Genomic DNA, 13,056 nt, shown 5'->3' on the forward strand with positions numbered 1-13,056 from the left:
GGCCTGCAAACAACAGAAAGGCCTTGGATAAAAGCAAAAAACTGCAGATGCTGGAAATCCAGAACAAAAATAAAAATACCTGGAAAAACTCAGCAGGTCTGACAGCATCTTTGGAGAGTAACACACTTAACGTTTCGAGTCCGTACGACTCTTCAACAGAACTAAGGAAAAATAGAAAATAGGTGAAAGAGAAGCTGGTTGAGGGGGTGGGACAAGTAGAGCTGGTAAGAGGGTCAGTGATAGGAGGAGATAGCCAAAAGATGTCATAGACAAAAGGACAAAGAAGTGTTGAAGGGGGTGATATTGTCTAAGAAATGTGCTAATAGATGACATTAAGGGTAGAAAGCAGGGTGAGCAAGGTACAGATAGCCCTAGTGGGGTGGGGTGGGGTGGGGGGAAGGGATCGAAATAGGCTAACAGGTAGAGATAAAACAATGGATGGAAATACATTTAAAAATAATGGAAACAGTTGGGAAAAGAAAAATCTATATAAATTATTGGAAAAAGGGGGGATCGGAAAGGGGGTTGGAATGGAGGAGAGAGTTCATGATCTAAAATTGTTGAACTCCATGTTCAGTCCGGAAGGCTGTAAAGTGCCTAGTCGGAAGATGAGGTGCTGTTCCTCCAGTTTGTGTTGAGCTTCACTGGAACAATGCAGCAGGCCAAGGACAGACATGTGGGCATGAGAGCAGGGTGGAGTGTTGAAATGCCATTGAAATATAGTATAACCTTCAGCTGCAAACTCAGATTCCAGTTTGAAACTCACCTAGACCATTAACCTCAATGACACAATTACAATTTGATTAGTACAGACTGAGATAGAGACCACATACCAGTCTGAAAAGCTCAGAGTATCAGAATGGCAGAAACTGTATTCAGTCTCACAGAGCAAACTGAGCACAACAGGCAAGTTTAAAATTCTCACAGTCTGCTTAAATAAAAATGTATCAATTTGATTATTACAAAGTGAATTACACTTATACAGCAATGGAGTGTTAGATCCAAAGATACCTGAGCTTTCATAAGTGTGTTCACACACAAAGGGATTTAATACTAGGTCAAACTCGATTACTTTATTAAAACCTACAGCATCAATGGCCTGTTTCTGTTCTGAAATTTCAACATGGACTGAACCTAGACTTGTAAACAGTCTCAGAAACTGAAGGTTATGCAATGAATCCCACACTGTCAGAGTAGCAGAGACTGACAGATTCAGAATGATTATCAACGACATGTCCAGTACCAGAAACTGACAGATACATACTAAATACTACACTCAAAATTCCTGAGTCTGAATAATATTCCATTTATCTGACACAGACACAAAGTAGCACTGACAGTGAAAGATAGTCACAAACTCACATCACACACAAACTCACATGTTGGTGCGCTGCCTTTTTGAATACAACTGAGTGGTTTACTCGGCAATTGTAGATGGCAGTTCAGAGTCAACTTCATTGCTGTTCTTGGTCCTAGGATCCAATATAAGCCAGACCAGGTAAGGATGGGGATGATAAATCTACTTTCCTAAATATTTGAAGGTGTTAAACTTAGCATTTTGAACACTATTTCTGAGATAAATATGACATACAGATACACAATCAATCCCAGAGTCACATGCAGCATCAAAGACTGAGAACTAAACAATAACTGTCTCTCTCACATACAGTCAAGTCACTCACCATCCTGAATTGGAATTATATCGCTCTTCCTTCACTGTTGCTGGGTCAGAATCCTGGAACTCGCTTCCTAACAGCACTGTGGGTGCACCCACAACACATGGACTGCAACGGTTCAAGAAGGCAGCTCACCACCACCTTCTCAAGGGCAACAAGGGATGGGCAATAAATGCCGGTCCAGCCACCAAAGCCCAGATCACATGAATAAAAAAAATATAGCACCAGAGACTACTCAGCAAATCTTACACAACACCAGACACTGAGACATACAGTATGAAGACCAATACATGCACAGTAAAATAGAGACTAATACAGAATGAATCCCAGCATGCACACCATGCCAGAGACTATCAGAAACAGAATGAATTCCATAGTCACAATGTACTGGAGATTGAAAGATATACATTAAAAAAAAAAACCACATTCACCACAGTGCCAGAGAGTGACAGATACAGAATGAATCCCACATCACACAAAGCACATTGACTGATAGATACAGGGTGATTCGCAAATTGTCCCAGAGATGTAGAGATACAGAATGTATCTGACATTCACACAATGCCACAGACTAAGAAACACAGAGGAATCTCAGAGCCAAGGACTGATAGAGACAAAATGAATCCTTGATTTCTGAAGACATCAGGCACTGAGTTACAAAAAGGCATCAACGCTTACACAGGGTACCAGAGTCCAACAGAAACAAAATGAATTGCAAGCTCCCGTACAGTGCCACGGAATGAGAGAGAATTGATCCCACTCATATCCAATACTATCCATTGAGGCAAATTCAACATTTAACACTCTTTGGTGCTGTAAGTGACAGTGGGATTACTTCTGTCAAAAATTGCAACAGATGGGCCTGTTGAGATTGAATCACACACTCTGAATCAGTACCAGAGACTGACCGATACAGACTGAATTTCACACTCCTATTCAGCAACGGATGTTGACAGGTACAGAGTTTATCTCACATTCACACACATTATCAGACATTGACAGTGAATGAGAAGTTCAGACTCAGAGATAGTAACACAGACTGAAAGACATCGAATCAATACAACTCTGACCTACAATGCCAGAGACTGACAAATAAAAAAAATTATTAACATACAGTTACAGAGACTGACAGGTACAGAATAAATCCAATAATTTTCGTGGCGGAGAGAAACACATACTGATTTAATTTCGCACTGGCGTGTAGTCCCAAGAAGCGAATGATTTCACTTACATGCACCAATAACGGACAGATGCACAATGAGCCTCAGGATATCAAACGAATCCAACATTGAGACATGGTCCCATCAAGTCACAGACACAGAATAAATCCAGGCCTCGCACACTGTACCACGGCCTTCCAAACAGTGAAGGAACCCCACACTCACACACAGCATCAAACAGTGAATAAATCACGCACATTACCAGAGCCTCACAATTCCTGAAGGAACCCCACATTCCTATACAGTCCCTCGCACCGACAGCCAGACGACATTTCCCGGTGTATCTTTACACACTGAGAAACTCCGGCTGGAGAGGGTCTTTGTAAAATGTATTTCCTGATTTTAGTAAGGAGGCTTATGATTGGTGGAGAAAGCTAAATATAATTGGTCTATTGATCAATCCATTCGGAAAATCACAAAAATAGATGACGTGTATAGTATTAAAAATGTCCAATCAGAATCATTGTTCTCCCATTCTTCATTAGCATATATCTGTAATACTGTCTATATAATGAGCGGACGGAAGGGGTTTGGTTTATTTCTGTGTCTGAAATTGAGAGTGAGGATGGTTGATGAGAAGAAGAAACCAGTTGCTAAGAAGGGCGCCAAGAAAGCGGTGACTAAACCGGCAGGAAAGGGCGGCAAGAAGCGGCGAAAGTCGAGGAAGGAGAGTTACGCCATCTACATCTACAAAGTGATGAAGCAGGTTCACCCCGACACCGGCATCTCCTCCAAGGCCATGAGCATCATGAACTCGTTCGTAAACGATATTTTCGAGCGCATCGCGGGTGAGGCTTCCCGCCTGGCCCATTACAACAAGCGCAGCACCATCAGCTCCCGGGAGATCCAGACCGCCGTGCGCCTGCTGCTGCCCGGGGAACTGGCCAAGCACGCCGTGTCGGAAGGGACAAAGGCGGTGACCAAGTACACCAGCTCCAAGTAAAACCCCACAATGGACTGAACAACACCCGAAACACAACGGCTCTTTTAAGAGCCACCCACAATCTCTCTGAAAAAGCTATACGATTGCTCCACTTCTAAAGTTATGATTTCTACTGTGAAGAATTATGAATTATCTAATTGTTATTTTCTTTTTGTTTCAATCACAGCGATTCTCGGTAATGTAGATTTAACCCTCGTTCAATTATTGAGTCAGGTTAATAATGCCTCATCAATTAATGACTTGCCGATTACCCTCGGCGCTTTGTTTGAAGACGCGCGCGTTAATATTCGGCCCCTTTCCCTGGTTTTGGAGAGAGAGAGAATAGAAGCAAATGCGTCAGTCTCCAGTTCTGGTCAAGTTTGGTCTCAATAATCGATCAGTTCATTTCCTATCAGCCCCGGTTGTGAAGCAACCTTCAGTCTCAACGCTGGCAAAAATGGTCAGTTTTGTCTGTCATAAATATCTACAATATTCCGTCCGTTTGCAGAACGATGTAAATGGGACTTTCTGCGGCTGCTGACAGGGTTTCATAAAGGATCGAGATTCACCCCCGGATCACGGATTCTAAAAGCGATTTGGAACATTGGATAAAATGTGAAATAGTCCCATCAGGGACGCGTATTTTTAAAACTTCCAATTCGTACTATGTTCTAAGAAGTCCGTTTTATTTCATTTTTAAAAAATTTGGCGGGCTTTTAAAATTTGAAAAAAGATCGGTTCGAATCTGATAATTTGGCGCCGTTATTTTCCGCCCTCACTCCGTGGAGTCTCCGGATTGGTGAGTTCAGTAGATATCTGTTTGGTGATATGAACAACATTATGAGACGCAGCACAAAGTGACCAATCAGCAATGCCCGCAGCACCATTCATCCCGAAGATATAAGAGAAGCGAATGTGAGAGGATTTCCTCATTCTCTGTGAAAGTGTTTGTGAGATTGTGAGATGTCTGGAAGAGGAAAGACCGGTGGTAAAGCTCGGTCCAAGCCGAAGTCTCGCTCCTCCCGGGCTGGACTGCAGTTCCCGGTAGGCCGTGTTCACAGGCACCTGAGAAAGGGCAACTATGCTGAGCGTGTGGGTGCCGGAGCCCCGGTCTATCTGGCTGCTGTGCTCGAGTATCTGACGGCTGAAATCCTCGAGCTGGCCGGTAACGCGGCCCGGGACAACAAGAAGACCCGCATCATCCCCAGACACCTGCAGCTGGCCGTCCGCAACGACGAGGAGCTCAACAAGCTGTTGGGAGGGGTGACCATCGCTCAGGGCGGTGTGCTGCCTAATATCCAGGCCGTGCTGCTGCCCAAGAAAACCAGCGCCGCTGCGGCCTCGAAGACCAAGTGAAGCGGCCATTCTTTAATCTAATAACCCAAAGGCTCTTTTCAGAGCCACTCACTGGATCATTGAAAGGGCTGCTCCCTGTCAGGAGATGGAGTTATTGTAACGGTGGATTTATCTGTTTCTGGTTTGTTTACTTGTGTTTTCAGTTCCCTCTCTGCATTGCGCTGTTTCTCTGCTCCCACATCTCCCGCTTTAGTGAACTGAAGAATTGAAAGACAGAGTCAGAGTCGACATTTTCATAAATATTTCATAGTCATAAATATCAAGTTTGTCCCGGTACATTCATGAAAAATGCCACGACTGGTGCAATAAATGCTTTGTTTTTACTCTCGCGTGATCTGAGCGCCGCTCCAGGAACAGAGTAAACTCGGAAACGGAGCGGACATTTTCGGGCTGATCTGTTTATTCCGCAGTTTTCCCCGAGGCCGGAATCAGTGAGAGTTGAGCACTCACAGGACCTGAGTCCATTTCTGCGGTTTCAGATCTGCACCCGCCCCCCTCCCCCCGTGTCTCCCTATTCTCCGGACACAAAGCTGCCTGTCCCAGGCGGTTTGGTGTCGGGGATTCTCTCCGCACTCCCTGTTGTAACATTCCCGGCCGCTTTTAATGGAGAGGATCAGAAATCAGCCGCTTTTCTCAGTCCCTGTGAAGTTTGTGTGAAGGAGTTGGTTGGTAATCTATACGTATTTGCTTTTCCACTGATTTGAGCTGATTTAAATTGCTGAACGGGGCCTTATTACCGCAGGTTACAGATAAGAGATTGACACATTCAAACTGGCGTTCAGTTATTTTGTATTTTTCCGGTACTGAAATTGGCGGGCATTTCGAATTTGAAAATCCAAACTTCCAATTTCTTCTCCCTGGCTCTCCAATTGGTTAGGAATTTGTGAACAGAGTATCCAATTAGAGCTACAGACTCTCAACCCGTTCATAATGATTATTAATAGACAGATTACACTAAAGGAATCGTTGTCTTCAACCTCAGTTGCACTTGAGTTCAAAAATATACTCTATATTCTAAAATATACAGGCAAATAAAAGAAGGATCCGGAATAAATGTGATGTTTCCACAAGCCAAGTTAAAATGAAGATTCCCGCCAGCTCCTCTCACACAGTACGTACTTTATAACTGACAGAGCACAGAGACACAGGCAGGTCATCAGTTCCAGAGTGATATTTTCAATCCATCAATCAAACAGAGCAGGAAAGACAGACGCTGTTTTCATGTCAACATTTAAATATCAGATAAAACGGACACGACGGTGTCAGTTTCAAGTTGACAGAATAAACCTGAATAATATACTCTGAGATTCATGTGAAGTACCAGTACAATATTTGCACACATCACGGGTTTATAAATTGCAGTGCCAATTCCCATTGTCTGTCCTGACATATACATTAGATGCAAATCCAAAACTCAAGTACATTATCCGAGTGAGATATTCTGAAAGCGAGTATAACCTGAGATACAAACCTTGATTCCAGTTTTATGAAACAAAAAGATACAATATCAATTCGATGAGTATGAACTGAGCTGTAACTTTCATACTAATCCTAAATGTTCAATGTCAGATTGAGAATACTGTGCCAGTTCCAGACTGATCTCATTTTACATCCATATCAAAATTCTCACTCAGAATCAGACTGAGTGTCACAGATCAAATCAATCAGTATAACCTGAGTTACACCCGCATCCCAAGTGAGTAGCAGGTTGAAAGATACATTATCTTTCACAAATGTGTTCACAGTGACAGACATTTAACACTGGGCCATAACTTCCAAACATTGCTTGCTTAATAGCTACCACAGCAGTGGTCTGTAACTGAGCTGAAAATTTGCATCGAATGAATCAAAACGTAAACAATCCCAGAGACTGAATGTTATACAATGAATCCCATACTCAGTCACATACACTGAGTGACAGAGACTGACAGATAGACAATAATTCTTAACACACATTCAGTGCCAGATGCTGAAAGGGGCAGCTGTTTTTTTTTATTCTCCCTATTCATTCATGGGATGTGGGCATTGCTGGCTAGGCCAGCATTTATTGGCCATTCCTAGTTTCCCTTGTGTAGGTGGTGGTGAGCTGCTTTCTTGAACCGCAGCAGTCCATGTGGTGTAGGTACACCCACAGTGCTGTTAAGGGAAGGAACATCAGGATTTTGACCCAGCAACTGTGAAGGAATGGCAGTATATTTCCAAGTCAGGGTGGTGAGTGACTTCAAGGGAAATTTCCAGGTGGTGATGTCCCTATGTGCCTGCTGCCTTTGCCCTTCTAAAAACTGGTGGTCGTGGGTTTGGACGGTGCTGTTTCAGGAGGAATGGTGAGTTTCTGTAGTGTATCTTGCAGATGGTACACACTGCTACAACTGTGCATCAGTGGTGGAGGGAGTGAATGTTTTTGAATGGGTTGCCAATCAAGTGGGCAGCTTTGTTTTGGGTTGTGTCTAGATGCTTGAGTGTGTTTGGAGCTGCACTCATCCAGGCAAATGGAGAGTATTCCATCACAGTCTTGACAAGAGCCTTACAGATGGTGAGTCGGCTTTGGAGAGCCAGGAGGTTTGTTACTTGCCGCAGGATTCCTAGCCTCTGACCTGTGCTTGTAGCCACTGTATCTATATGCCTAGTCCAGTTCAGTTTCTGGTCAATGGTAACCACCAGGATGTTGATAGTTGGGAATTGAGTAATGGCAATGCCAAAGAATGTCAAAGAATGATGATTAGTTTCTTTCTTGTTGGAGATGGTCGTTGCCTGGCTTTTCTGTGGTGCGAATGATAATTTCCACTTATCAGGCCAAGTTTGGTTAATGTCCAGGTCTTGCTGTATTTGGACATGGACTGCTTCAGTACCTGAGGAGTTGTGAATGGTGCTGCCCATTGTGCAATCATCAGCAAACATGCCCATTTCCCGCAGTTGATGGACAAAAGTCATTGCTAAAGCAGATGAAGTTGATTGGGCCTTGGATACTCCCCTGGATAACTCCTGCAGTGACATCCTGGGACTCAGATGATTGATCTCCAATGATCACAACCACCTTCCTTTGTGCTAGAAATGACTCCAGCCAGCGGAGAGCCTTCCCCCTGATTCCTATTGACTCCAGTGTTGCTAAGGTTCCTTGATGCCAAACTCTGTCAAATGCTGCCTTGATGTCAAGGGCTGTCCCTCTCGACTCACCTTTGGAGTTCAGCTCTTCTGTTCATGTTTGAACCAAGGTTGCAATGAGGTCAGGAGCTGAGTGGCCCCGGTGGAATCCAAATTGAGCGCCAGTGAGTAGGTTATTGCCCCTTGTTAGCACTGTTGATGGCCCCTTCTATCACCTTACTAATGATGGAGAGTAGACTGATGGGGCAGTAATTGGCCAGGTTGGATCTGTCTTGTTTTTTTTATAGAGGACATGCCTGGGCAAATATCAACATCGCTGGATAGATACTAGTGTAGGAGCCATACTGGAACAGCTTTTGCCAGGGATGCAGCAAGTTCTGGATCACATGCCTACAGTGCTACTGCTGGGACATTGTCAGGGCCCATAACCTTTGCAGCACCCAGTGCCTTCAGCCGTTTCTTTGTATCAGGTGGAATGAATCGAGTGTACTGAAGATTGGCATCTGTGATGCTGAGGACCTCCGAACGAGGCCGACATGGATCAGCCACTCAGCACATCTGCATGAAGGTTGTTGCGAATACTTCAGCCTTATCTTTTGCACTGATGTGCTGGGCTCCTCAAACTTTGACGATGGGGCTATTTGTGAAGCCTCCATTCATGACTGGATGTGGCAGGACTGCACAGTTAGATCTGACCTGTTGGTTGTGGAATTGCTCAACTCGGACTATCACTTGCTGCTTATGTTGTTTGGCACGAAATTAGTCTTGTTTTGTGGCTTCAGCAGGTTGACACCTCAGTTTTAATTATGCCTGGTCCTGTTCCTGGAATGCCCTCCTGCCCTCTTCATTAAACCAGGGTTGATCCCCTGACTTGATAGTAATGGTAGAGTGGAGAATATGCCGGGCCATGAGGTTACAGATTGTGGCTAAGTACAATTCTGCAGCTGATGACCCACAGCACCACATGGATAACAAGACTAGAGGTGTTAGATCTGTTTGAAATATATGCCAATTAGCACTGTGGTAGTTCCACACAACACAATGGAGTGTATCCTCGATGTAAATATGTGTCTTCATCTCCATAGGGACTGTACGGTGTTCACTCCTACCGCTCCAGCCATGGATAGATACATCTGCCACAGGCAGGTTGTTGAGGATGAGTTCAAAAATGATTTTCTCCTCACCATCTGCCGCAGACCAGGTCTGCGGTGGTGCTACAAGGATATTTTTGGTGATGGACCCACCCAGCTTGCATTCTGTGCCCTTGCCATCCTCAGTGCGTCCTCCACGTGGTGTTCAACAAGGAGGAGTACTGCTTCATGAGCTGAAGAGTGGATGGTGGGCGTCAGTACGTATTAATCTGCAGGGAGTTTCCTTGACCATGGTTGACCTGATGCCATGAGACTGGAATCGATTTTGAGGACTCCCAGGGCAACTGTCATATCTGCTGGTGATCTGTCCTTTCAGTGGTGGTGGTATCTGGGAGATTGTTAGGAATGTTCCCATGAGTATGACTATGTGAGGCGGTTGCTTGACTAGTGCCAAAACGTTAGTAAGGATTGACCGGGATTCCTGGTTCATTCGGTTTTATTCCTTTAATAGAACTGAGTGGCTTGCTGCCATTTTAAAATCAAGCACATTGTTGTTGGTCTGTTTGAAATCTATCCCATTTAGCACAGTGGCAGTGCCACACAACACAATGGAGTTTAGGTACCAGAGCAGGTTTCACCATTTATCGTGGTAGGATTCGAAACCTTGGAATATTATTCTGGATCAGCAGCAATACCAGGCCACCACTGCTGATCACACGCCAATTATACCACTGATAGATTTAGAGAGAGTCCAAGACTCACATATGCTAACAGGTGCTGAGAGATACAAATGGAAGACCACACACACAGACACACACACACGTGACTGAAAAGCAATAAATGAATCCCATAATTCCGTATCGTACTAGAGAATTATAGATACAGAAGTAATCCCACTGATAGATAGAGAATTAATCCCATACTCACAAAAAGCACAAGGAACTCAAAAACACACATGGTTCCCACACTGACATAGCATCACAGACATAGAATGCAATTGACTGAACTAGAGTGAATATCAATTCACTCACAGTACGAGAGCTTTATATATATATCCTAGTGACTGATTCGAATGCCTGCCAAACTCATACACAGCTCCAGAGAATAACAGATGCAGACTGATTGCTGCACTCCCATGCAATACCAGAGATTTCAGATTCAGAATGATTTCCACATTCACATGCAATAGCACTGGCTGAAAATGAGTCAAACGCACACTCAAACTAACACAGGGTAGTTAAATATTTTTAAGGCAGAAGTAGATAGATGCTTGATAAGCAAAGGGGTGAAAGGTTATCCGGGATAGACTGGAATTTGGAGTTGAGGCGAAAATCAAATCAGCCATTAGCTTAAACAAAAACAGAATTACCTGGAAAAACTCAGCAGGTCTGGCAGCATCAGTGGAGAAGAAAAGAGATGACGTTTCGAGTCCAATGACCCTTCAACATTATCTTCTTGAATATCGAGCAGGTGTGAGGGACTGAGTGGTCTCTTCATGCTCCCAATCTGTATGTTCACACACATCACTTTTAAGAGATTCAGAACGAGTCGCAAATTCACTTAGAATCCCAGAAAGTGACTGATATAACAAATCTCTTGCAGGAGAGAGTTCATGGTCTGAAGTTGCTGATCTCAGTGTTAAATCTGGAAGGCTGTAAAGTGTCTTCTTGGAAGATGAGCTGCTGTTCCTCCAGTTTGTGTTGGGTTTCACTGGAACATTGCAGCAGGCCAAGGATGGACATGTGGGCATGAGAGCAGGATGGGATGTAAAAATGGCAAGCGACAGGAAGGTCTAGGTCATGCTTGCGGACAGACTGAAGGTGTTCCACAAAGTAGTCACCCAGCTTACGTTTGGTCTCTCCAATGTAGAGGAGACTGTATTGGGAGCAGCGAACGCAGTAGACAAAATTGAAGGAAGTGCAAGTGAAGCGCTGCTTCATCTGAAAGGAATGTTTGGGCCGTTGGATGGTGAGGAGGGCGGAGGTAAAGGGGCAGGTGTTGCACCTTCTGCGCTTGCATGGGAAGGTGCCATGGGAGGAGGCTGAGGTTTTGGGGGTGATGGAGGAATGGAGCAGGTTGTCCCAGAGGGAAAGGTCCCCACAGAATTCTGACAGTGGGGGTGAGGGGAAGATGTGTTTGGTTGTGGCATCATGCTGGAGTCAGCAGAAATGGCAGAGAATGATCCTTACTAAGCAATCCTGATTGAGTTGAGAATTACACTTGCAGTGTGAACTAGAAGGGCAGAGTTTTAAAAATAAGGGATCTCCCATTCAAGATGGAGATGAGGAGGAATTTCTTCACTCAGATGATTGTTAGTCTTTGGAATTCCCTTTCCCAGAGAGCAGCGGAGGCTGGATCATTGAATATATTCCAGACTGAAATAGACAGATTTTACAAGAAAATCAAGGAATGAGGGAGATAGGCAGGAAAGTGGAGTTGAGGCCATAATCAGATCAGCCATGCTCTTATTTAATGGCAGAGTAGAGTCGAGGGGCTGAAAGGCCTCCTATTGCTCCTATCTCTAATGTTCTTATGCCTGTAAGCTCTTCCCCATTCTGGTTCCTTTTTCTTTGCACGTTTGGTTTTAATCTCATTTTTTTCTTGTTTTTGCTTTCGAATGGCAGCTGTTCATCATTCCTCCATTCACACTCCTTTAGACTCATCTCTGTTTTTTGTTACTTGTTCCTTTACCATTCCCTGTAGCCTTGCAGCACCAATTATTTTGCCATTGAATCTCTCCTGCCCTCTACCCTGCAGACTGAACCACAAGACAAAAGGTTTTTACTAAATTCACCAAGGAGTAGCGAAGGAGAATTAATTAATAATCTGACAGTAAATGAGCATCTAAAAATCTCACAATATGTTAGAGGCAGGCATTCAGTTCGAGGAGAATGGTCACACACATGTTACAGTTTTCACCTTAAGCAAGTCCGATAAGGAGGGAATGAGCGATAAACTGAACTCGTTAAAATTTGATCGGTGATTAACAGATAAAACGAGACAGGAAACAATCAGACACTCAAAGAATTATTTAGCACAATATGTAGAATGCAAGCCCGAGGGAATGAAACTTCACGTTCTTGGTTCATGATGATTTGGGGGACAGAATTCCATGTTTTGAGTCAGCGATTAAGAAGGAACCTGCCTAAATATTGATTAACTGTGTTTTGACGTGATGCTGTCTCCGCTATGCTGATACTCTCGATGGGACATGTCGAAGGGAGGACACTGTTGTCCAAATTAGCATGGTGAATTACTGCAGGGTGTCCGGTAGATCGGACATACTGCAGCTTATACGTATAAAATTCACTATACACATTTTTCCATTTAAGGGAATAGCTTTTGCTCTTCAGGCAATAATAGCGTGTTAGAGAACAAGAGAAGGCCACTCGGACCATCATGCCTGTGTCAGCTCTTTGGGAGAAATGGGATGAGAGAAAATCTCGGCTTGCGTGTGTTTGCCGTATTTGCAGCTTGTGTGATTAAAAAACATGACAGAGATTTGTTACAGACTGAAGTGGTTAATGGAAGCGAGAAGCCGCTTAAAATTCCTGTGTACGGTAAAGAAATATCAGGTATATTTGTGGGGAGAGGACAAATGTTTTTTCTGCTTTTAATGAAAACATAAATAGCAGAGAATGGTTTCGATCCATCGACCTGTGGGTTATGGGCCCAGCACGCTTCCGCTG

General features: G+C 44.0%; 1 protein-coding gene across 1 annotated transcript; it reads left to right on the plus strand.

The window, feature by feature from the left end:
- Window positions 1–3,461: 3,461 nt before the first annotated feature.
- On the plus strand, window positions 3,462–3,977 carry LOC144670256 (histone H2B). Its single transcript, XM_078532742.1, has one exon. It carries the CDS (start codon window positions 3,462–3,464, stop codon window positions 3,837–3,839), a length of 378 nt encoding a protein of 125 aa, XP_078388868.1. The 3' UTR covers window positions 3,840–3,977.
- The last annotated feature ends 9,079 nt before the right edge of the window (window positions 3,978–13,056 follow it).

Source organism: Cetorhinus maximus, chromosome 31 (assembly GCF_964194155.1).
Source record: "Cetorhinus maximus chromosome 31, sCetMax3.hap1.1, whole genome shotgun sequence".
NCBI classification, from domain to species: Eukaryota; Metazoa; Chordata; class Chondrichthyes; order Lamniformes; family Cetorhinidae; genus Cetorhinus; species Cetorhinus maximus.